The sequence below is a fragment of the Saimiri boliviensis genome, chromosome 13 (assembly GCF_048565385.1).
Source record: "Saimiri boliviensis isolate mSaiBol1 chromosome 13, mSaiBol1.pri, whole genome shotgun sequence".
NCBI classification, from domain to species: Eukaryota; Metazoa; Chordata; class Mammalia; order Primates; family Cebidae; genus Saimiri; species Saimiri boliviensis.
The window spans coordinates 84838619-84864375 of NC_133461.1; the positions used below are offsets into that span (position 1 = coordinate 84838619).

A 25757-nucleotide genomic window follows, 5' to 3' on the forward strand; every position below is an offset into this window, starting at 1 on the left:
CTTAAACGTAAGACCCAAAACCATGAAATCACTTGAAGAAAACATGGGGGAAAAGCTCGCTAACATTGGTCTGGGCTAGAGGTTCCCAACCCCTGAGCCACAGATGAGTACCAGTCCATGGCCTGCTAGGAACCAGGTCACACAGCAGGAGGTGAGCATCAGGCAAGCAAGCATTAGACTCTCATAGAAGCACAAACCCTATTGTGAATTGCACATGAAAGGGATGTAGGCGTCGGGCACGGAGGCGCCGCGCGTGGTGGCTCATGCCTGTAATCCTAGCACTTTGGGAGGCTGAGGTGGGCAGATCACCTGAGGTCAGGAGTTCGAGACCAGCCTGACCAATATGGTGAAACCCCATCTTTATTTAAAAAAAAAAAAAAAAAAAAAAAGGGATGTAGGCTGCATGCTCCTTAGGAGAATCTAATGCCTTATGATCTGTCACTGTCTTCCATCATTCCCAGGTAGGACCCTCAAGTTTCAGGAAACAAGCTCAGGGCTCCCACTGATTCTAAATTATGGTGAACTGTATAATTATTCTATTACATATTATAATGTAATAATATAAAGTGCACAATAAATGTAATGAGCTAATAATAATATAAAGTGCACAATAAATGTAATGAGCTTGAATCAACCTGAAACCATCCCCTCCCTCCTGTGGATGGAAAAATTGTCTTCAACGATACCTGTACTTGGTGCCAAAAAGGTTGGGGACCACTGGTCTGGGCAATGATTTTTTGGATATGATCTCAAAAGCAAAAGCTGGGATGGATAGGTGGTAGGAATGAAAAGATGTTGTTAATGAGTACAAAAATACAGTTAGATAGAAGGAATGTTATCGGGTTTGATAGCTATATAGAGACAAAAAAAGGGTAAGTGATTGCCTGGGAAAGAGGGTGTGGTTGAGTACTAATGGTTATGGCGTTTCTTTGTTGGGTGATGAAAAAGTCCTAAAGGTGATTGTGATAAAGGCTGTAGAACTCTGAAGACAAACTAAAAACCACTGTATGGTTTTTAAATGGGTGAATTGTATGATACATGAATTATATTTCAATTACGCTGTTTTAAAAAAAATGCTGAGTGGAATTTGCCACATACAGAAAGACAAATATTTTATGATTCCACTTACGTAGAGTATCTAGAATAGGCAAATTTATAGAGGAAGAACGTGCATTTGAAGTCACTAAGAACTGGGTGGATGAGGCAATGGAGAGTTATTGCTTAAAAGTTACAGTTTCTGTTTGAAGTTGTTAAAAAGTCTTGAAAGAGTGGTGGTGTCAACATCAAGATAATGGTAGAATAAAAAAATAGCAGTGATGATTTCACAGCATGATGACTATAATTAATGTCACTAAATTGAACACTTAAAAATGGTTAAGATGGCAAATTTTATATTTTACCACAATTTTTTAGAAACATAATTCAGATCATGTTTCCCTAACAACTCTCCAACAGCTTCCTATCTTCCTCAGAATGAAAGCCTCAGTTTTCAAAATAGTCCATAAAGTCCCACACATTCTGCCCCACTTCCCTTTCTGGCCTGATCTCTGACCTCCTTTCTGCTCTCCTCCAGCTCACTAGGCCTCTTAAGTTGCTCTCTGAATATAAGGAGACAGGTTCCCCAGGGTCTTTGTACTTTCTTCTCCTCCAGAGAACCTCAAGGTAAGTTTTCTCACTTCCTTGAGCTCTAGACTCAAAAATTTCCTTCTCAGTGAAGTCCCCCCAGACCACCTATTGTAAAACTGCAGCTCCCTATAGCCCCTCACCCACCACACACACCCATTTTTCATCCCTCTTTCCTTTTTATTCTCCATTTCCACCTTCTGTCATCCTGTACATGTTACTTTTTGCTTGTCTCCTTCCCCTAAGATGTAACCTCCAAGAGCAGAGAAAGGTTTGTCTGTTTTGTTCATTGTTGGTATCTCTGGTGCCTAGAGCAGTCCTTAATATATATTTGTTGGATTAATAAAGGGAGATCACTGTGGGAAAAAAATAGAAGAAAATAAATGTTTATCTGAAGAATGCAGGGCCCTTTAAATTATCAGGCCCAGAGAGGCATTAGAATGAAAAGACAGTCCCATCTCACTCCCTCCTTGAGCTGAATAATTATCTGTTGAAGTTCACCTGCTATGTGGGATCTAAACTGATATCAAGTAGCCATAAAAGGCCATATTCTGGACACGATAACTCATACCCTGTAAGTTACAGTGTACAGCCAATCACTAAGCCATGGTATCTCTGTAAACCAGTAACAATTCCTGTCGAACTTTGTCTCAGCCCACTCCGTCCCTTCGCCTTTAAAAACCTGCTTGTAACTAAGACTGAAGGAGCACTCCGCAAGGCAACTGGGAAGTGAGTCCTGGGCAGCTGTACTCATTTTAGCTCAAGTAAACTGTTTAAATTATAATTTCGTGCCCCAGCCTCTTCCTCTTAGGTCGACACCACTATTCAATGACATCAAGATCTGAACTGTCCTACACCAATCTCCCACCCCTAGAAAAAAAATGTACCAAACCATACAAGCCTGAAGTACTCTGACATACAGACCCCTATATTAGCATTCTAAGAATTATATTACCTTCTTCAACAGGGAGTAGTATTTTTCATATCAAACCTAGCCAAACAACTGAGATTCAACCAAAAAAAAAAAAGAAAAAAAGTGACTGATTTGAACTCAAAAAAAATTCATCATCACTTGCTAAATAATAGACTGCAGGTTATCTCCCTCGACTTTGCTGTGCAGACATGGAGTGGCTCAGTTTCTCCCATAATAAAGGCCGTATAGGAAGAGAGCAATCCTAAGCGCGCAGGGTAAACATCAGGCTGGGGCTGGGAAAGGCGGGGAAGCACTTTTTGAATGGTGGAAGCTCCGAGAGACGCCCTTACTGGCTGCTCCAGAGGGGGAAGGGAAAGGGAGAATGTCTGTTTTTCTGGAATCTCCCAAACACAACCCAGGGGCCTGCTCCGCGGGCCTAAGCACCTCCACGTCTCAGAAGCCTAGCACGATAGATACCCCACGCACGGAGCTGGAAAACGAGAGTAGGAAGACAAGTTACCCTGAGAAAAGCCAGTCCAACAGGTCTTCACCTTCAGCCGGATGACTGTGGAGCTCCACCACAAACAGGACCTACAACCCAGGTATCCAGGCTAGACAGCAATTCACCAGTCTATTCCCGCGCTGCAGAGTACAAGCCTGCGCGTCTCGGCGCACACAGTACACATCAGCTCCGGGAGACCGGGGCCGCCCCGCCCCTCCGGCTCCGGCCCGGCCCCGCCCCCGCTCCGACCCCACCCCCTTCCCCGCCCCCGCTCCGACCCCACCCCCTTCCCCGCCCCCGGCCCCGCTTGCCTTCAGCGCGGCGCTCCAGCCCTCCCACCACAGGCCAACTAGCCCCGCCCAGCACGTCACGGTGCGCGTGCGCAGAGGCCCACGCTGCAGCTAAGCCCCTCGGGAAGTGTAGTCTCCTTGCAGGTGCCGCTGGGCCGCCAGAGTCCCGCATCCCGGCGGAATCCGGAGAAGTGAGAACACTCCCGCCACCCTGTCCTCGTTCCCATCTTCATTTCTGTCCAGTCCCCTAGCACTCCCGCTGCACCCCACGCGCCAGGCTTCCGTCAGGGTGCGCACTGAAGAAGAGCGGAGACCCTCTTCTTCCCCTCAGCAGGCTGTGCCGGGGGAGGCGGGGTCCACCGCCCGCCCCCCGCCGTCGCTCTCCCCGCCTCCCCTCCCCTCCCCTCCTGGCGGGTGTGGGGCCGGTGTCCGAAGCCAGGCGGCGGCCCCCGCAGCGGCCGCAGGAGGGGCGGCGGCGGTGGGCGCCGCGGGCGATGCCCCTGCCCGGCTGCTCCGGCGGGGGGCAGTGCGAGCGGCGGCGGCGGGGGAGGAGGCGGGGGGCGGCGGCTGCAGCAGAGGGGCCGAGAGCTGGCGGCGGCGGCGGTGGTCGTGAAGGGCATCGGCGGCGGCGGTGAAGGCAGAGATGATGTGAGTGCCCGCCGGCTGGGGACCGGGGGCAGCGGAGCGCTGGGCGGGCGGCGGCGGCGTGCGGGTGCGGGCCCGGGCGGCGGAGGGATGCGGGAAGCGCGGGCAGAGCTGGAGCCGCCGCGGCCAACCGTCCGGCAGGGGCTGGAGCCCCGCGCTGCAGCGCCGGGGGAGCCGGGCCAGACGTAGGGGTCCCGGGCAGCGGCGGGGGTGGCCAGGCTGAGGGGCGTCTGCGATTGTTCTCAACACCCCTCCCCCACCCCACCCCGTGTGTCTGTTTGTCACTTGCAGCTGAAGATGGAAAGAGCCAGGCGAAGGGGAGGCGGCGGCGGCCGCGGCCGCGGAGGCAAGAATATAGGGGGCTCTGGCCTAAGCAAGAGTAGACTGTATCCCCAGGCCCAGCACTCCCACTACCCCCACTACGCGGCCTCAGCCACCCCTAATCAGGCCGGGGGCGCAGCCGAAATCCAGGAGCTGGCCTCCAAACGAGTGGACATCCAGAAAAAGAGGTTTTACCTAGACGTGAAGCAAAGCTCACGGGGCCGCTTCCTAAAGATAGCCGAAGTCTGGATAGGTAGAGGCCGGCAGGACAACATCAGAAAGAGTAAACTGACCCTCTCCCTGTCTGTGGCAGCGGAGCTGAAGGACTGTCTAGGGGACTTCATCGAGCACTATGCCCACCTGGGCCTGAAAGGCCACCGGCAAGAGCATGGCCACAGCAAAGAGCAAGGCTCCAGGAGGAGACAGAAGCACTCGGCACCCTCCCCACCGATCTCGGTGGGGTCCGAAGAGCATCCTCATAGTGTCCTGAAAACAGACTATATCGAGAGGGACAATAGGAAATATTACCTAGACCTAAAGGAAAATCAGCGGGGTCGCTTCCTACGGATTAGACAAACCATGATGCGGGGGACTGGCATGATAGGTTATTTTGGCCACAGTTTGGGCCAAGAACAGACTATTGTCCTCCCAGCACAAGGAATGATTGAGTTTCGTGATGCCTTGGTTCAGCTGATTGAAGACTATGGCGAAGGGGACATAGAAGAACGAAGAGGTGGAGACGATGACCCACTTGAACTCCCAGAGGGGACTTCTTTCAGAGTGGACAATAAAAGATTCTACTTTGATGTGGGCTCTAATAAATATGGAATTTTCCTGAAGGTAAGTGAGGTGAGACCACCTTACCGTAATACTATTACTGTTCCATTCAAAGCTTGGACAAGGTTTGGGGAGAATTTTATCAAGTATGAAGAAGAGATGAGGAAAATTTGCAACAGCCATAAAGAAAAGAGAATGGATGGCAGAAAGGCCAGTGGTGAAGAACAAGAATGCCTCGACTAGAGTGAAATTGAACTCCATCAGGCAAAATTTAAAATCACAAATTGGCTAAAAGTACTGATCCATTATCATTTGAAGAAGTTTTTCCTCTTTTTTTGGCCCTTTGTTATTAGTAATACCTCTAGTAGCTGATACTTCAAGAAGTCTGATTCTCACGTTATGTTACACATAGATATCACTATAATTCTTACGGGAATTCCAAACTTCCCAGAGCTAAATAGTTTAGCTGCTTCAACTGCTCCAGACTATTGAAGTATGCAAATCAGCACAAAATGTGACATTCTAAATACCATAACTAAGATTTACATTGCACTATGACATAATCCTGAAAAAAGATACATATACTTCAATGGAAGTGTGACTTTCTAGTTAACAAATTCCCCAAAAAGTATTTCAGTCCTACTTCATTAAAAGCTGCTAAGCTTATCTGTAGGGCAGTTACCCCAGAAACAGAAATTGATCTCAAGTATATATAAATATATTTATTTATAAAAGTACAAGTAGACATATATCGTCCATTGGATAACTGAATATACCATCAAAGGATCAAATCTTATTATCTAATTAAACCTTAAAAATACAGTGTCATAGTATTTCTTAAGAGTAACTATAGGATTCTATAATTTCAAACTTTGTGGTAACCCTACATTTTATAGTTGCCATATCAAAGCCATGGGAGAGTTTTAATTGGTTATTCTAAGTTTAGTTACAGTCCCTTCTTTACCTCTACTTACTGTTTTACGTATTTTTATTGACTTTTCCAAGTTTCAGGAATTACTTTTATGTCACATTGAGTGGGAGGCTTCATCCAATGGCTTTGCTATGGAAATCTTGGTGTTTTAGCTTTTCATGCTAATTTGAAGATTGTGAGCGGTTTCTTCCCCAAAATATATCATGGACTCAAGGTGTTATACTTTATGCTTCTTCTTTAACACTATTTCAAAAGGGTTGGTGCACCAATTAACTGATGCAAAAATATACCTGTAATAATATATTTTAGTAGCACTTTTGCAGTTGCGACCCTTAAAACCATGTCAACACTTCCAATATAAACCTGAATTTCACAGGTGTTTTAATTCCAGAGGGGGTGGGGATTTTTTTTTTCTAAAAAGAATTTAGAATACAAATTACCAATCTGAGAAAAATATTATTTGAAGATTGGTTATAAATATATTTGAAAGGAAAATTCAGGCATTTTCCAAGGTGCTCTTTCAGACTTTACACAAGACTCACCCATTTACCTGTATTAAAAATTACTTTCCAGGAAGTGCCACAGCAAGTTTTCAACACCTAAGCAATTTTTTAAACAAGTGGATATAGTGTTGTATGTGTACCAACCCATCCTGTATTAACTGACTGAAATTTCATCTATTCAGCTATTATTTTCTTCTGAATGAAATTATTGTCTTTTATCTTGGCTTTAGTCACCTCCCACACAATAAGTCCATCTAATCATATTTAAGAGCCTGAACACTGATTTCAACCCCCAAATATCACTCTCATTGATGAGAGCTGGCTGCAGGGATTCAAATCAGAATGTAGCTCTTCTTTTATATGCCAAATGTAATTTAAAATTATATCAGCAGTTTTTTTTCTTCCAGAGGTTTGTCCCCCAGTACATTTATGTGAAGTCACTAAGAAAACTTGGTGGTATGAAGTAAGAAAATTAATTTCATTGGTTTATGTTACTTAAAACAAGCAATCAGTAACCCCGACATATATACCGGTGTTAGTTTGCAGATTGTATTTCACACTTCCTCTAGTAGCGTGAAGGAATCTCATTAGTTCATTATAATTGTGGACCATCTGGATCACTATGGAACAACTGAAGGTTAGGAGATAATGTTAGTACCAGAGTTAATAGCACATGGTGGGTGTTGAGTCTCTAAAAGTAGCAAGGATTTTTAAACAGTCCTAACTGTAAAATAACTATGTAGGCTTGCTAAAAAAAGTAGTTTTTGGTTTATGAAGGAGTGATGTGCACTTGAATTACTGTACTACTGATTGTTATTGCTGCCCATCATAGTGCCTATTAATAATAATCAACCTGTCAGATTTTGGCAAACTGGAGCTGTGAATATTCTAGTATTCGATTGTTCCTATCGCTATTGCTATGAGTGTATACTCTCTCTTAAAGTCTTCCTTTCTAAAATATTTATATCCATTAGGTCTAAATGATTTCCTCTTTCCTTTTGGGTCTGATAAGATTTGAGTATGTGTCTATATATATATATATATATACATATATATATACACACACGTATATATGTATATACACATATACATATATATGTATGTATATATACATTCAATACCATGTCAGACTTAAAGATAAATATCTTTAACTCACTGTATATAAACATTATTAAATTTACTTTTCCGTTAATTATTTAAGAATGAGTTAAGCAGCCAAATTTTCTACCTTGTATGTATCCTTCAAAGTTTTCAGCATCTCAAAGCTGCAGATTAAATAGATGCGTATATACTGGCAATTGAATATACTCTAAAATTATTAAGCCTCTGCCAGTCCTTTTGTTTCATTTTTTCATAATCATTGAAAAATGAGATGCTATAATTTTTTATACTTAAAATTCCCAAGAACTCATTAGCCATAATTAAATATGATCCAGTTCAAAACTCTGGTCTTAGGACATGTATTGCCATGTATCTTATAAAATAAGCTACTATTCTTATCTGTGTAGTATGCATTTTATTTATTGTCATTTATAACATACATGGAGCTGCAAGTGTACATGGCATCCTTCAAAGTAACAGAATCCCTGCCTTGAAGACATTAAATTCTTAAGGCAACTGGAAGCTAGAAGTTAAAAAATGAGCATGAAAGTTAGTAACCAAAAGTACTAGTTCACTGTATAATTCTAAAACACTGATGATGTTTGCACATAATAATCCTAGCATAATGTGGTACAGGCTCAAAACTGTAGTCATATAAGCTAATAGTATAAAATTTGGAAACGGGTTCCTCTTGATAGTTGGCAGTGTGCTCCTAGCAACTGAAAGCAGCACTAATCTGTTGCTTATATGCAAAAGATGCAATGTATTATAAAGATATTAAAGTTCTGCTACATTTTATAATTTTCCTTGTTAAAGCCCCAAACTGCCATGTCCCTGAAACTTGAGTCAAACACAAGCTTATTTGCACTAAAGAGCATGGCCAAAAAAATAAATGACAGGGTGGAAAAGCTAGTTGGAACCTCTTGAAATAATTGGTTCTAATAGGAGAATTTCACATTTGTCTATTTGAAAGCTATATGGTCCAGGCAGACAATCTGTCAGTTCACTAATTTAATAATGCACTTTACCTTTTGTATATAGAAGATGTACATTTATGCCACTTGACAGGTGGGATGTGTTTCAATAACTATGTAGTTAGAATCTATAGGGTGATCTCTTGCATGCATATGTTTGTGTTGGAACTGTTGTAGTAACAGGTTTCCATTAAATCAGTGTAATGGAGAAGAGTAGAAGATGCTTTTGAAACAAATCCCAGTATATTTAACAAAGAATTTTAAAGTAGAGTTCACATTTGATGTCTTAAGAACTATAATAAATAAAATACTATTTCCAACCCAAATTTGTATTACAGTTGAGACTATATTTAGTAGAGATTCCCCATAATGCCCTAAAAGTTAATTTGGGGAGTTTGTCCATTAAAAAATTATTTTCAGTCATTGTTTCCTTGTTGATATGTGTTTAAGTAATGAACAAAAATGCAGTACATAATATTACACTCGATTTAAAAGTGTGGTTAGCCGATATGGCATTATTTAAAGAACACTCAGACTAAAGAAATAAAGTTTCAAGTTAAGGAAATGCAAGGAACCTAAGAAGAGTCACTAACACAAATACAATATCTCAAAATTCACGGAAGTACTAACCTTCACCAACTAAAAAGGGTATTGGGGGATTTAGTGTATCCTTCCATCTTAAAAACTTCCTAAGATGTACATGTGAAAACTAGATAACTGTTGCTTAATAATACTTTACTGAGAAACACTGTGTACTAACAATTCATGAAAAGTGTGCTATATTTACTGCATTAATTTTATATCTATAGATAAGAATACATTATATAGTCCTCCTATCTTAATATAATAATGTATTTATATTGTAATTTTGCAAATATTTTCCTTAAAATAAACATTTATTTGACCTGCACAATTTGAAGAGGATGAAATTGGAATATACCCTCAGATGCTCATTTTTAATAAGCAGCTACCATTGAAAGCTGATGTATGTATTATCATTCCTTTAAATTTGGGTTTATGGTATATTTTAATATTTAAATGATAGGACTTAATTTGAATTTTAAGTGGTTTTCTGAAAATAATTTTCCTAAGTGTGAGCTTTTTTTTTTTCCTGCTTACCTCCAAATGTTTTTCATTGGAACTATTTATAAAATCCTATTTAAAGCTTTATGTAAGGGCTTTGCTTAGTCACCACTTAGTTTGAAGTCTATCTTTACTAAAACACCAAACATCTTTGACAACATACAAAGAGAAGTTAACATTGATTCTATGCCTACAGAATAATACAGGTATAATACTTATCACTGCCTGAAAAGGGTCTTAAAATCTTTCTCAAATTTCCTTAAAGATTTATTGAATTTCTGAGAGAAATGGTGGCTAATGGCTAGCCCATCAGAGGAAGAGAATAAGTATGTTAACATGCTGTTGAGACAACCAATAGTCCACCATACTGTAGCAATGACGTTCAGGGAGAATGTGTTTTTCCCAACTTAATGTCATGTGAAAATTGGGTTTTCAGATCACAGTAACTCTGTCATAAAGAAAATATACCCAAATTTAGTAGGTAGAGCTTAGAAAAATAATATATGTATAAGTATATATTTTCATGTATAATGGAAAAAAATCAGTAGTTATTAATTTGACATGCTATTTTAAATCATTTAAATTTATTTTGGTAATGAGATTTTAATCAATATTTTTGAATAGGGAAAAACATACGTATAGTACAAAATGGAAACAGTACAGATGGGTAGAGGGTAAAAAGTAGCAACCAATGTTATCAATTTCTGTGTATCCTTCTAGAGTTACTCTGCATATAAAAGCATATGTGTATGTATATATATATTCTTTTTAAAACATACAGATGAAAACATATATACTATCTTGTACCTAGTAGGTTCAATTTTAGATCTGTCATTTTAAGTGACTTTTTTTTACTTAGCTATCATACTTGAGCTAATTAATATCACTTAATTTGAAATATATTATTATACCAAGGAAATTGGTATTTACTTAAAATGCAAATATATGTGTGTTTTAAATACACAAATATTCAGTTTATCCTACTAGTTTCCCCTCCCTTCTAGCCATCTTGCCTTCCTATATTCCCCTCACAAATATATTGGTCTTTTTTCTGAAGTAATGCAGTCAGGAGTGGCAGGATATTCAATAATTTAACCAAGTGTTATCTTAAACAAACTGTGTTCTATAATGAAAAATGCCCAAATTTAAAGTCTTTAATAAAGTATCACTTTTAGTCAATTTTTACTAATTTTGTTACTATTATCTTCATCCAAAGACCTTGCTGTTATACGAGCAAATACGTATTAGAACTATAGCAAAAGGTTATGCTATAATTCTGTTGAAATATTAGCATGAAGCCTTTATCTTTCTGAGAAAGGTGTAACATTCATTTAGCAACCTCATCAAATCCAAGCAAATAGGTTACTCTAGACCCAATTGTTTAAAGCATTGATTTTTCATTGAAGGACCAAGAGTGTGTCAGAAGTCCTTGGGACCAATGGTGCTAGGATGATTTGGGGAATGAGTAAAAATTGGGGTGTTATGAGGTTACAAGTACAACTAAACTGCCTCCACTCTCTGCTGGAAGAATATAAAATGGTCAATATAATGTTTTAATGAAGTTAGCATTATTACTATTCCTATAAATATAAACAAAGCTGCTTTAACAGTTTTCTGAGCACCCCTCCCCAAAAATCATAATTCTCTTCATTCCCATCAAGAGTGCATTTTGAGATGACTTTTCTATTGACCACCAAGAAAAAATTATCTGAAAAATGAAAGAACCCATACTTAAGTCCTGAAAGATACTATCTAATTATGAATTAAAGCAACCAGAGTAAAAGATCCAGTGCAATTGTAAATATCCTTAAAAATGTGAGATGAGGAAGAATTTTTCAATGAATTGGTATCTGTGAATTTTATGAACATGTCATAAGGTTTAAAAATGTAAAGCATTGCTTTAAACTTTAGAATAATAACTCTGTACTTGGTAGCATAATGTCCTGTTTATAAAATGAGAGAGGTGTTGTTAAAAGATAAGATCCTCTTAAACATATTTTAAAAGCATAAAAGAATTTGCTGCTTTTATTTTCATGCTGAATAACTCATTATAAAATTCATTAAAAATTCATCTTTAGGAATGAATTTTGCTTAAATTTAGGCTAAAAAATATTAATAATTTCCCATCCTTAACTGAAGAATTTCCCATGTTGGTGCTTTCTGGTAAATTATATTTTTCAAACTTTATGATTCTTTTGAATATTTCTTATGAAAAGTTACATATTTTTATTGGGGCCAGTGACGTCCACCAGTAAATAAAAACATAATGAATTAGTGCTGCTATAGTGAAGTTACTTTGTGATATGAATATGAAAAAAAGATAACTCATTTAAATGGAATATATAGTTTCGTATTTAATATTATTAACTTATTTCTGATTAAGTAGCAGTTCTCAGTCTTCACATTTTACCCTCTTATGCTTAATTTCTGCAAAAAAAAAAAATTGTTCTATTCTGTTTTCATTTTCCTAGGGAAAGGGAAAAACAGTCCCTAATGAAAAGTGTCTGTAGTATTTAAAAGAGTTGCTCAAAGTGTAAGAGTGGGGAAAAAAGGATTATGTTGGGTTTTTTTTTTGTCTTTATCAAAATAATTGTATAAATCTGATTATCTTATTTGATCTGATTAAAGCCAGGATTTTTTTTTATCGGAAACTTTTATATTCAAAAAATATTTAGTGTTTTATTTTTCATAAAGAAAATGATTCTGTTGGTTAATACAGAAATCTTCAGGATTTTGTTGTGGATTTGATGAGGTTGCTGTCTAGAGGCAGCAAATAGAAAAGAGAAAGATAGTGGCTGATTGTTTTGCTTGTCCATAACAAAATCCATCTAAGAGAAATAAATCATTCTCAAAACTCAATGTCTATTTAACCTTTAAAAGAGCATTTGAGAAAGAATAATAAGACCTAATTCTGCCAAGGTATGGCCTGACCCTGAGTAAATCATTCAATTTCTGTTGGATGATTTTCTCATGTGAAAAATGAACAACATTGTGCTGGAAGCTAAGGTTTCCTCCTACTCTAAATGCTTAAAATTCTGTATCAGTGGACTGTGAAAGGAAAAATAGATGGATAATACCAGAGTTGGAAAGTGTGAGTTTCTCTGTTTACATTAAAAACAACTCTAATTATGCAGCAACCTGTGATGATACCTAACAGAACAATGCAAAAATGTCAGTTTTATAAAATGTATGTATTTCTTTAGCCACACAAAATAAAATTTTGTTTCTAGTCCTTACTAAGACCAAGTTGTTGTATGCTAACTACATAGCTATCCTAAACTTTAGTTTTTTAAAAGAAATGTTTTTAAATATTGATTATCTCCCATGTCTTAATTATTTCCAATATCTCATTATTTGGAAGGAGCATTGCTTGTTTCTGCACATTCTGTAATCATCTTTTATATTCTGCATGGCAAAGGAATTTTAGAAATTAATATCACTTCCTGAAATGCCATTGTTCCTAAAATAACTACAAATCACCTTGTCAAATAATACTGCAGCTGTCATGGTAGTGGTCCCTACTGTCTTCGATTGCTTTTTGTTGATCCTATCAAATATCCTATGTTGGAAATAATGATGTGTGACAAAGACCATCAGAAAGGATACTGACCTGTGAACAGTATGGTTCTATTTTAGAGGACCTGCAACTACTAGGGTATGCAAAGATCAAACATCTAATGGTTTGGGGTTTTCTTAGCCTTAAGAAATGTCAAAGATTGACAATTAAAAGAGAGGAAAAGCAGCACACAAGGTTTTTGTCTTACAGGCATTTGTTTAAGCACCCAGTCCTCAACTATGCAGTGCCCCCTCCTCTGCCAGTGGAGATAATTTAAAAAGAGTGACACGTTTCTCTCTATACCTCTCTTTTGGTGCCTATTTGTTTATCAAAGACTGCATTTAAGAGTAACCTAAGTGTATTTTGAAATGCATATGCATGTGTATTTTGATAATTTCAAAAGTTTCTGTGCACATAAGAAACATTCCATATGATAACTAACTAATCTTTGCTCTGGTGGTACACATAGCAATTTGGTTGGTCTGTTTTCAACAAATTCTATAGAATGAATTGACTGTTGTTAGAAAATGTTTTCTCTCTTTTCTCCTCCCTCTCCTCAAAATAGCAGATACATTGTAGATCATTGACTGCTTCTTTTTCAGTGATGTTTGAAATCTAAGTGGGATTTGAGACAGTAGTTTAGCTGGGCAGTTCTTTACCTTTGCCATTTTGTAGAAACTTCCCTCAGCTTCCCATCAGACATTCTAAGCAGCTTTACCAAAAGAACTCACCTATGTGCCAAAAAAAACAACAGAACCATAAGAAAATGATGTAAGAATAAGGATATATACAGACACCTAAATTCACATTTCTTATCAGTTGCTAATTTACTTCAGAGACTGCTGTATTTTATTTCTAGGTTCTTCAACCAAGCAATGTGATTTATTCCAATGATTTGTCAGTCTAGAATTTCAATAGAACAAAGTCTTTTGCTGCTTAGTAAATGCTCCAAAAAGGATATCTCATGTTATAATCAGTTCTAAAAATAGAATTCTAAAATTCCATCATTATCCTCTTTCCTTCTTCCCTCCTGTACACTGTACCCTGTTGGAAGTGGGTAAGGGCATTAATTTCTTTCACTGTCACGTGGACCCACTGCATCCTATTTATTTGTTCAGATGACAAATGAAACACAATAAAAACCAGAGCTGCTCTTTGAAAATTTAGAAATTGCCCTGTGAGCTAAATCTATAAGAAAGAAGGACTACTTCGTCACTGAACTATGCTCCACACTCTTGCCATGTTTCTATATAACAGTTTAAGATGCATAGAAAACAGATTTCACTTGGGATGACACGATCTGAAAGGTCAATTACTTCAACTTTTCAATACACAGTGCATCTTTAGAAAATATTTTTGACTAGGATGATTGACAGGTAATTTCAGAAATGAATTTGGGCTGAGCATGGTGGCTCACACTTGTAATCCCAGCACTTTGGGAGGCCAAGGTGGGCAAATCACTTGAGGTCAGGAGTTCAAGGCCAGCCTAACCCACATGGTGCAACCCCGTCTCTACTAAAAATACAAAACTTAGCTGGGCAAGGTGTCACACTCCTGTAATCCCAGCTATTTGGAAGGCTGAGGCAGGAAAATATCCTGAACCCAAGAGGCGGAGGTTGCAGTGAACTGAGGTGGCACCACTGTACTCCTGCCTGGGTCACAGAGCAAGATGCCATCTAAAAAAAAAAAAAAATTAAAAAAGAAATGAATTTGGTCTCTAGAGAAGTTTCACCATGACCATTTTAAAAGAGAAGGTGGTAAGAAAAGGAAGAGTCAATTAAGATTTATTAGTACTAATAACTATTATTGACCACCCACTGTGTATTAAACATAGCTGGGCTCCTTATAGCTACTATTCCTAATCCTTATAATAACCTTATCATCCCTATTTTCATATAATTTTCCAGAGGTTTATAAACTGGTTCAGAATTTCAGAACTAATGTATTTGAACCAAAATTTACATCAAAGCCAAAGACTGTGCTCATTCAGTTAGGCCAAACTGCCTTTCCAACTTCCTCTGAAACTGATTCTTCCAACTCTAATAAAGCACAATCTACCCCTGGCCACCACTATACATCTGCCTCAGCTTTCTGGGAATTATTTTATCCAAAACCCTCCCCCTATATGTGGGACTAGTCTCACAATCCTCACCTTGCTTATGTGAGGATTCGGTTGGTTAAAACTGGTGCTAATTAAGTACAAGTTATTTGATCTTTAGTTTACAGATAAAATCTCTAATTCTAATAAACTATTTCCAATAAATGTCATAATTTTTTAAAGGGATCAGATCGAAAGAATGTAGAAGAGCTTCCTAGTTCTATCCCTAAGGGCAGAGAGGAGACAAATTACTATTCCCCATGGGTCTACTTTCATTTGCATGAACCAAAAACAACTGGTTATGTTATCTTCATTTCAGAATAAATATTAACAATATTGTTGGAAGTTTTTTTTATTTCTTACAACTTTTTCCTGCTATGTTACTGATGTCTCATAACTTTTCCTGCCCTACTCCTCCCTATGTCATTCCTCTCCTTTTAATATTTAACTACCAAATTTCTTCTTTCTCTTAACTCCAGTAGAATAAATGGATAATTGCTCCATTTACACATACATATTTTTTCCTTTTACTATAGGGCCCTGATTTTCAAACCTCAGTGTGAATACAAATCACCTCATTGGTTTGTTAAACCACAGATTTCTGGCCCCAGCTCAGAGTTTCTGCTCAATAGGACTGGTGAGGAGGGGGGAAGACCAAGAATATGCATTTCTAACAGTCCCAAGGAGAGTGGGTGCTGCTGATCTAGGGGGACCCTACTTGAAGAACCACTGCTCTCAGCTGATGAGATTTTACCTTAGCTACAAAATATAGTGAAGGAAAACCTCAGTCAAAACAACTAGAGTATCTGGGTAGAAGGAAGACTCTGATAGCTATTCCTTCTTCTGCCTTGAGAAGCTTACAAATCTTGAAACAAGCAACTTTTTAAATAAGTTGACCAGAGTTTTGCAAAAAAAATTTTCTTCCCTTTTTAATAACCTTTATGATTCCCTCTCATTTTTCAACAGCTATCTTGAGAGAAATCTGATGGGAATTAACAGTTATGAAGCCTCACGTGAAAAGCTTTGCTTTCTAATATATGGAGGCTGATGCATATTTTTAATTTATCATATAATTATGGTATACAAATGTTGGTAAAGAAAAGTGAACAATTTCTCTGAGAATTATTAATACAACTTTAATGACTATTAAATATTAGGTCTTGAAGGATCTTGGAAGTAATTTAGTCCCTTAGTTTTCCATTTTGTGACATACATCATGTAGCTCAAATGGTTCATAATTACTAGAATACACTAAGTGAACAGAATTTAAAGGCTAGAGCTGAAAATGCTAATTATCTCTTAAGACATATAAATGGCAAGAAACATACTAATTTCTTTTAAAAGCATATAATATTTATACCATCTTTCTGTATCCTATCTGTACATATAGAATGGAGGAACTATATATACTGTAGTGTGTTTACAGGCCTTTTTTTTTTTTTTTTTTTTTAAGACAGTCTCTCACTCTGTTGCCCAGGATGGAGTGCAGTGACTCGATCTCTACTCACTGCAATCTCTGTCTCCCTGGTTCAAGCCATTCTACAGCCCCAGCCTCCCAAGTAGCTGGGATTACAGGTGTGTGCCACCACACAGGGCTAATTTTCGTACTCTTAGTAGAAACGGGGTTTTGTCATATTGGCCAGGCTGGTCTGGAACTCCTGACCTCAGGTGATCTGCCCACCTTGGCCTCCTAAAGTGCTGGGATGACAGGCATGAGCCACCGCACCCAGCCTGCAATACTTTTCTTTAGATTAACAATTGAACCCATTGCTTTAAAATTTGAGATGTTGGTGGGTGTGGTGGCTCACGCCTGTAATCCCAGCACTTTGGGAGGCCGAGGCAGGCGGATCATTTGAGGTCAGGAGTTCGAAACCAGCTTGACCTACATAGTGAAACCCCATCTCTACTGAAATACAAAGATTAGCCAGGCATGGTGACAAGCACCTGTAATCCCAGCTACTCAGGAGGCTGAGGTAGGAGAATCGCTTGAACCCCGGAGGTGGAGTTTGCAGTGAGCCTAGAGATACTGCACTCCAGCCTGGGTGACAGAACAAGACTCCCTCTCAAAAAAAAAAAAAAAAAAATATATATATATATATATATATATATGTATGTATATAATAAAGATGTTTCTTCTGAACACTCATCGATTCCATTTTCTATAACATATTTTTAAATAATTTATGCTTGGCAACCTTGTAGATATTCTGTACTATAATTAATATGTTGATCAAAATTAATAAAACCATATAATATCTATATATATAAATCTTAATGCTGTCATTCTAGTGGATTGCATCTTATTGAAGTTAAATTAATGCATACATAGATATTTGGCAGTTCTGCAAGTTCGTTGACTTCTCTTAACAGCTACTAACTCTGAATGATTAGCATTCCAGAACACTGAATGAGTTCCTAATTGTGAAAATGATTAACTTACTGCTGACATAACAGAGATAGTCACAAACTCAAATGGATCATTATAGGCAGTGTAACTTTTTTTTTTTAATTCTCTATTCATTTGTATCATAGCCACAAGATAAATTTTAGATTTAAAAAATTAAATGTTAGAATTATACTTTGAGTAGGCTTCAGACAGAATAGATTTATAGTAGAGTTCAGCTCAACATTAGGGCAAGCTTCAAGGATTGTGTGACTTCTCTGTTCCTGGAATTACTTAAGACGGAGACTAGACACGCACTGAATGTGGGATGCATAAAGGGAATTAATAAATCAGAAAAGGTGAAACATTATGGCTCAAAGATTCTTCTCCGTTCTGAGGGATTCAGAATTTGTTGAGAATAATCATTGGATAAAGAAGTGTGATTTCAAATTTTCAAATATTATTGTGAAAACATATAAAGAAAAAAATGTTCTTCCCATTGTTATCACGAAACAATGAAAGAACTAGGTTTTAAATTTTCATGAGCTTTATTAATTAAATGACTAGTATTTATGAAATTTATTCTGCAAAATTGTCTACCTTTTATAATTTTCAAAGAAAATTTCCCTTTTATTTCAAAAAGGATTATATGAAGGAATAAATTTAGTATTTATAGTGCTATTTCAAAAGTACCTGCTATAGCTTTATTTAGAAAGATATAAGAGGCAGTAGGGTAAATTGGAAAACCAAATTATTAGATATTATCAAATTTTTTTCTATAAAAATTCAGATTAAATTTTGTTTAAAGACTGAAGCATCTATAATATCTTTCTCCATTTTTTCTTGCACTGCTAATTAAGGTGGAAAGAAGCAATATCATTTGCTAATTTCATCTTAAATTTTTTGTTTTAGACAACAAGTTTTCAAGTAGGTTCATTATTGCTACAAATGCAATGATATCTAAATTCAGGACCTTATGAATTCATATGAAACTCGATTCTCCCTGGTAGTGTCCACTTTTTTCTTGTTACTCTTCTAATCATCTGTGCTTTCTTGCGATACTGTAACATTCCAGATTTCAAGTGGGCAAATAGTGGCTTTTATGGAGAGATCTGAGCAGGTTTAAATGTTATTACACCAACATCTTTAAACTATATTGCACATTTCTAAATATTTGGCTAAGCAAATTTACTACTCCACATAAATATTACACACACACACACACACACACACACACACACAATCTATCTATATATATATGTAAAATAGATATATAAAGTCTCTCTTATAGAGTATATATAATATATATTAAGCATATATATTGCACACGCATATATATACAATTTTTTACATACAAAAAAATTTTGAAAGAGATCCCAATCCTATTCACCTTTTCCTTGTCCCTGGAGAGGAAGTGGCAAATTGGTTTTATCTCATTTGTATCTACAATTGATTGGCTGCCTTAAAATGCTGTGTTCGTATCTACAGGGAGAGGGAGAAAACGGCATTCATGCCAAATATTTGCTATTTGTAATTCCTGCTTTAGAGACATAAAAGTTCTCATTGCAGCTCTAAAAATGTCAAGCTTAGCCAGATAGCTGGCAGTTGCAGCACAAACTACCATGTGACTCACCTGGAATGTGTCTCTTCTAATACATGAAAGAGATTATTTGAATCTCTTCTGTTTTCTTTTCATCATCCCTCATTTAAAAGAGCAGAGAATCTCCACTATGCCTCTTAAGGAGCTAGAATGATGGCCGTGATGATGTCATCAAGTATACTCTTAAGCATTAAACTCTGCATTTGCTTCTAATGAGTTCGAACCTCTATTAAAACGACAGCAGTTTCACCCTTTAAAGTTTAGTCCAGTGATTCTCAAACATTAGTGTGCAGAGTGTATTAAATAAAAATGTAGGTTTGGTCCCCATCCCCAGAGACTCTGATTTGATTGGTTCAGAGAGGGGCTCTGAAATTGGCATTTTTCACTGTCTTATTCATTCTGGTATAAGTGTTCTGGAAGCCACTGTTTGTCATTGACTTAGACTGTGGACCTTAGACTTGCATTCTTTCTTCCATATCATTTTTTCCAAGAGAAAGTGCTTAAGTTTTAAATACCGTCAGTCATGACACCATGGGATGATGATTTTTTTGCTTACAATATTAATAAGTAGTATCCAGGGCTCTATTTTATTTATTTATTTATCTATTTATCTATTTATTTATTTTTAAGACAGAGTCTCACTCTGTTGCCCAGGCTGGAGTGCAGGGATGCTATCTCAGCTCATTGCAGCCTCTGCCTCCCAGTTTCAAGTGATTATCATGCCTCAGCCTCCTGAGTAGCTGAGACTACAGGAATGTGCCACCACGCCTGGCTAATTTTTGTATTTTTGGTAGAGACAGGGTCTTGCCATGTTGGCCAGGCTGGCTTCAAACTCCTAGCCTCAAGTGATCCACCCGCCTTGGCCTCCCAAAGTGCTGGAATTACAGGTGTGAGCTACCGCGGCCTTGTTTGTTTGTTTGTTTGTTTGTTTGTTTGTTTGTTTGATTTTGAGATAGGGTCTTGTTCGGTCACCCAGGCTGGAGTGCAGTGGCCCAATCACAGCTCACTGCAGACTTGACTTTGCAGGCACAAGCAGTCCTCCCACCTCAGCCTCCCAAGTAGCTGGGACCACAGGCACATGCCACCACAACTGGCTAATTTTTTTATTTTTTGTAGAGATAGCATCTCTTTATGTTGCCCTGGCTAGTTGAAAGTCCTGGGCTCAAGTATTTCTCCCACCACAGCCTCCCAAAGTACTGGATTGCAGGCATGAGCCACTATACCCGACCAGGGCTCACTTTAAACACAGAAAGGCTAAATGCATAAATCCAGGTGTTTAATCTAAAATTTTGTATACTATCATATTGGCTAGCTTTCTGGGCAGTGATTACTGGAAATGCCAGTTTCTCACACACTCCTAAACTTAAGTTCTAAGTCTGTCTGGTCTTACTTGACATCAGTCCACTGGTTTCATACTTTCTGGATTTCACAACCAAACATTCAGAGTCTTTGGAGCTAAGCGACTGGTCTTTCAGTCTCAAAAGTTGATCCTTTAAGTCTCAAAGGACATTTCTCAACCTCTTTATTTTAATATATGTACAGTATAAAGCTCTCATTTATCAGGAGTAGAAAAAAATAGCTTTAGTCAATCCTTGAATGCCTCACTTCTGGTGATGATGTTTTGTTGTTGTTGCTGTTGTTTTCAATTGTAAAAAAAAAAAAAAAAAAATTGCATAGCATAAAATTTACCATCTGAGCCATTTCTAAGTGTTCAGTAATGTGTTCAGTAGCGTTAAGTATATTCATCTTGTCATGCAACAAATCTCCATAACTTTTTGGTCCTGCAAAACTAAAAAGCTATATCCATTATACAACTTCCCATGTTCCTCTCTCCCCAAACCCTGGCAACTACCATTCCACTTTCTTCTCACCCTTTTCTTTAAATAAGCAAGATATTTTCTTAACCCTTCTCCCATCCGTAATGGGTTTACAGTTATTGCTATTTAGCTCCCCAAGTATAAACCTTATCTCTTGTATTAGAATTCTCACATGCAAAAAGATTTACAATTACAAAGCAATTGTTCTTCTATTAAGATAAGATATGCTCATAATCTTTGAGTGAAGGTATTTTATCCCGGAAGCTTTTCAGATTATTTATGGGGGAAGGTAAGCCTTTATTCCTCTTGAGACCTATGGAACTCACTTTATGCTTCCTGGCTGGTTTGTTATTTTAATTTGTTTTTTGAAGGTTTAAGGTTAGAGTTACCAAGGCAATTAGGCTTAAATCCTAGAATTTCCTTGGCTTTTTCCTGTGTACATTCTAGAACTGTTTTATAAAGTGTTTTATAACACTTTATAACTTATGTAGTAGATTGGAAGTTTTTCTGGAATTGACAGATTAATGTTTACAAAATGATTTCATAATCTTTGCTTATTCAGTATAAAACTGTTTAGCTTTAAACAGCTTTATTAGAAACACAATTTGGGAGAAACTGGGTAAAAAATAGAAATGTATTTTTCTGCAAATGAACTGGCTGCATTTTTTTTTTTTTTTTTTTTTTTTTTTTTTTTTTTTTTAGAGACAGCATCTCTTTATGTTGCCCTGGCTGATGTTAAAATCCTGGGCTCAAGTATTTCTCCCACCTCAGCCTCCCAAAGTGCTGGAATTATAGGCATGAGCCACTATACCCGGCCAAGATGTAGTGCCTGTAGTTTCAAATATTATTTTCAAAATCTTTGGCAGTAAGAAAATACTCAACCCGAGAAATACATTTTTTAAACTCTTAGTCTTTAAAAGTTTTTGTTTTGAAACATTTCTCTTGCTCATTATTAAAAATTTTTTTGAGAAATCAAAAAAAGATGAAAGTTCTTTAAGCAATATGCATCTAAATAACCAAAAATGCTGTAATTATGAGTATGCTGCTTAAGATCTTGCATAGGGAAAAAAAAAATCTATCTTTTTTTGGCCTAAATTATATTAGAACTAGCACAAAAACTGATTGATCATGACTCTTGGATAATGATAACTAAGTCTTCATTTTATGAATTTAACAATTTATGTCAATACAACCTTATGAGTTTTTCAGACAAATGCTATTTGTATTGAACCATTTTAAATAATTCCATATCTGGAATAATTCAGATTTTTTTAGTGATCTGCTGCAACATATTGGTATTATTGAATCTCATTTTTCCTTTGATTTCCATTATAAAATTAGAAATATTTTCTGGGGGAAAAAATATTCCTTGAGTTGAAAAGATTTAGTGAAGGAGTTGTGTTGCAGCTGATTCAGTAATGTTCCAGACAATTACCATTTTTTGTTTTCAGTGCTCCCTTCACTATTTATCTTTCCTCATTGTTCACCATATCACCCCGAAATCACAGTAGTTTGATGCCATGCATTCCTCAGAGCATATGATGCCAAAACTTAACCTCCCCTCGATTTGTAGTTTCTAACCTAAGCTGGACACTAATATTTTGCTAGTAGGAACCTTTATTTTATTATTTATTTATTTATGAGACAGAGTTTTACTCTTGTTGCCCAGACTGGAGTGCGGCGGTGCGATATCAGCTCACTGCAACCTTTGCCTCCCAGGTTCAAGTGATTCTCCTGCTTCAGCCTCCTGAATAGCTGGGATTACAGGCATCCACCATCACACCCCACTAATTTTGTATTTTTAGTAGAGATGGGATTTCACCATGTTGGACAGGCTGGTCTCGAACTCCTGACCTCAGGTGATCTGCCTGCCACAGGCTTCCAAAGTGCTGGGATTGCAGGTGTGAGCCACCATGCCCAGCCAGGAACCTGTATATAGTACAATGAATTCCAGCCTGAAAATTCCCCAAGTTCTGAGCCTTTATTTCATAAATATTTACCTAATGTATCAATTATTATATTATATTTACTTAGAATGAAGAAGTCTGTAAGATTTATAGTAACTAAGTTTAGTTTGCATTATTGTTCTTCAAGCATTATTAAAATTGTACTCCTCTTTAAGGGAGTTTTTGGGTCACTAGGTAACCATGTGATTTGGTTTGTTAATCACCATTTATTGTTTGACTCATTTTTTCCAAGACCCATTATATTTAATGGCATACCAAGCTGTAATTCAAGCAGTGCCCTCTTTTAAGGTGATTTGCATCTGACTTGAGTCATAGTAAATACAATTACATTTTATTTGATGTAAATGTTTTATATTTTTATATGAAAAAAAATAATCAACCTTAGGTAAACACAGAACTTGATTCTTAGATTCTTAATAACTCAATTCTAAATGATTAGTGAAGTTATTACAAAATAACTATAAACTAAAGTGAAGGTGAATGCTAAATTACTCACTCTATCTATGCTGTAATTAATAAAGCCAAAAAAAAAGTTGTGTATTATTTGGACTACCATTTCAATCATTCTGTAAATTTGAAAAAAAAAAAAAAAATCCTTGCAGTCTTGCTGCTGACCTCATGGTGTGCAGTAGTTTAGTATAGAGGTGCTGAGCTGTCTTTCAGAAGTTTTGGATCTGTGCCTTCTAGCTCAGCCTGGGGCAAGTCATTTCACCTCTATGGACCCCAACTTGCTTGTCCATACATTGAGGGAACTGGATCAGAATAGATGATCTCTAAGAACCCCTTCAATTTCTATATCCCTGATGTCAATGAAACTTCTCTTAAAGTTAGTTTCTACTATCTTCTTTGGCCGTTTCTCATTTTCCTCCCTCTCCTCTTGGTTTCTTCTCTCATCTGACATTAATTGACCATCCTTTCCTTCTTGGCATGGTTCATATTTAGTTATGGCCACTTTACAGTGTTGCAGTATGCTGCTTCTCTGCCTAATTTGCCCAGTTCCCTTTTTTACCCTGCCATTTAATTTTGCATGAAAATTATCTTGGAACTAACACAAAAACTAGTTGATTGTGATATATTATATATATATAAAATCAGTAAGACTTATCTTTTGGCCCTGTACACAAAAGTTTTAAATAGGCAATTCTTCCAGTTCCAAGAGATTTTTTTAGATGCAAAACCTAAAACTTGATAGAGTATATTTTAAACTTAAGTTTCCCATATGAAAAATCCTATCTCCTTAACTTGAATTTATGTTTAAAAGCAGAGACGGTTTCTTCCTCTTTTGTATTCCCCTCTCCACCTTGCACTGGGCTGATTACTTAAATCATCTCTTTTCACTTAGTCACCAGTATTCCTGTTCCTGTTTTGTCTTTGAAATCTTGTTGCTTTGGAATCAGAGTACTTACTTAGCAGGCAAATCTAAATGGTGACAATTGTTAATGAAAGTGATAATTTTTTGCTGTGTCATTTTTATTTCAAAGATGACTCAGAAATTAAGGGATAATCTGTTGCCTGCACACCCTAAATTTGATTTCAGAAATATTCCTTCCCTTGCTTAATGAATAAGTGATGCTGGGATAAGTGATGCTGTTCCTTTACTCATTCAATGAACATTGAGTGGTTACTTTTTGCTAAGCTCTCTGCTAGTGACTAGGGAGACAATAACTTACAAAAGACAACTATTTTACTGCCATTTGCTTTAAGTATGCCATGCCCAAAGTTATTTGATTCAAAGGAACTTTCGGAGCTTAATTACAGTATCATTTGGTTCATTCAACAGATGTTCAATCATTTGATTATCTGCCATGTGCCAGTGTGTTGGTATATGGAAGTGTGTTGGTATATGGAAGTGTGTTTGAAACTGTCTAGTATAAAATGCTATACATTATTTTCCCTTTAACAATTTATTCTTTAAAGACGATTATCTACACACTGTCATAGTGCTCAAAATATATATTGTTGATGCAGATTTACACAAATACGATGATACAATTTTAAACAATAATTCTGTCTTCCTCATTCCAAATCTGCTTTGATGTTATAGGATGAAAATAACTATTCTGTTTCGTCTCACTGCCACTGTGTTCAAGTGGTAATGACTACGTGAGTCCTAGGTTGGGGATGATTGTGAATCTCCATTCAAGCCCATGGTAAAAGACTGTGATGATTCGTATATGTTGATGGGGCAGTTAGATGAGGAAAGCAAGGAGTAGTTATATACATGTTACATTTTAGTCCTTCCTGCCCCAGGCTTTTGTATTCATCCTCCCTTTAATTTTATTTCATTCTCATTGCATATACAATATAATCACACATTCTTTTTCTCCTCATATGTTTGGATTGACAAAAATCCATCAGCGTTTTCAGCTATGATGACCATCTCACCAATGTCTTAGCCAACACGACTGTGTTAGTAAATCCACAGGCGTAATAATTTTCACTGTAGAGACATTGCAATGAAGACAGTTAATAGATAAAATCAGTTAATCATGGGTACAAACGTGTCCTGAAAGTTTTTCCATAACTGGTCATTAATTATGAAATATTTTCTAATTCAATTAAATGCAAAAAGAATATGTAATTTCAAATTATAATAATTTACATGTAAGTTAAAATCGTTTTCCAAGTTCTTTTATATATTATACCTCATTTTATTCTGATGAAACTCCTGAT

The 25757-nt window shown here is 37.2% G+C and overlaps 2 protein-coding genes across 6 annotated transcripts in view; one reads left to right on the forward strand and one right to left on the reverse strand.

Moving 5' to 3' along the window:
* Positions 1-3235, reverse strand: part of WRN (WRN RecQ like helicase) — a 152321-nt gene extending 149086 nt beyond the window's left edge. For 3 of the 4 annotated variants that reach the window (XM_010348683.3, XM_074383900.1, XM_074383898.1), the window contains exon 1: positions 3057-3235. The gene's annotated coding sequence lies outside the window, so the exon portion shown is untranslated. The remainder of the gene's footprint in view (positions 1-3056) is intronic. The other variant, XM_074383899.1, reaches the window with a different exon arrangement.
* A 474-nt stretch (positions 3236-3709) lies between these two features.
* PURG (purine rich element binding protein G) overlaps positions 3710-25757 on the forward strand; it is a 37349-nt gene continuing 15301 nt past the window's right edge. Inside the window, exons 1-2 of one of the 2 annotated variants that reach the window (XM_039463325.2) lie at positions 3710-3976; positions 4265-5134. In XM_039463325.2, the coding sequence (XP_039319259.1) occupies positions 4271-5134 (864 nt within the window). In that variant the 5' untranslated portion in view covers positions 3710-3976; positions 4265-4270. Of the gene's footprint in view, positions 3977-4264; positions 17416-25757 lie in introns of those variants that run through there. The other variant, XM_039463324.2, reaches the window with a different exon arrangement.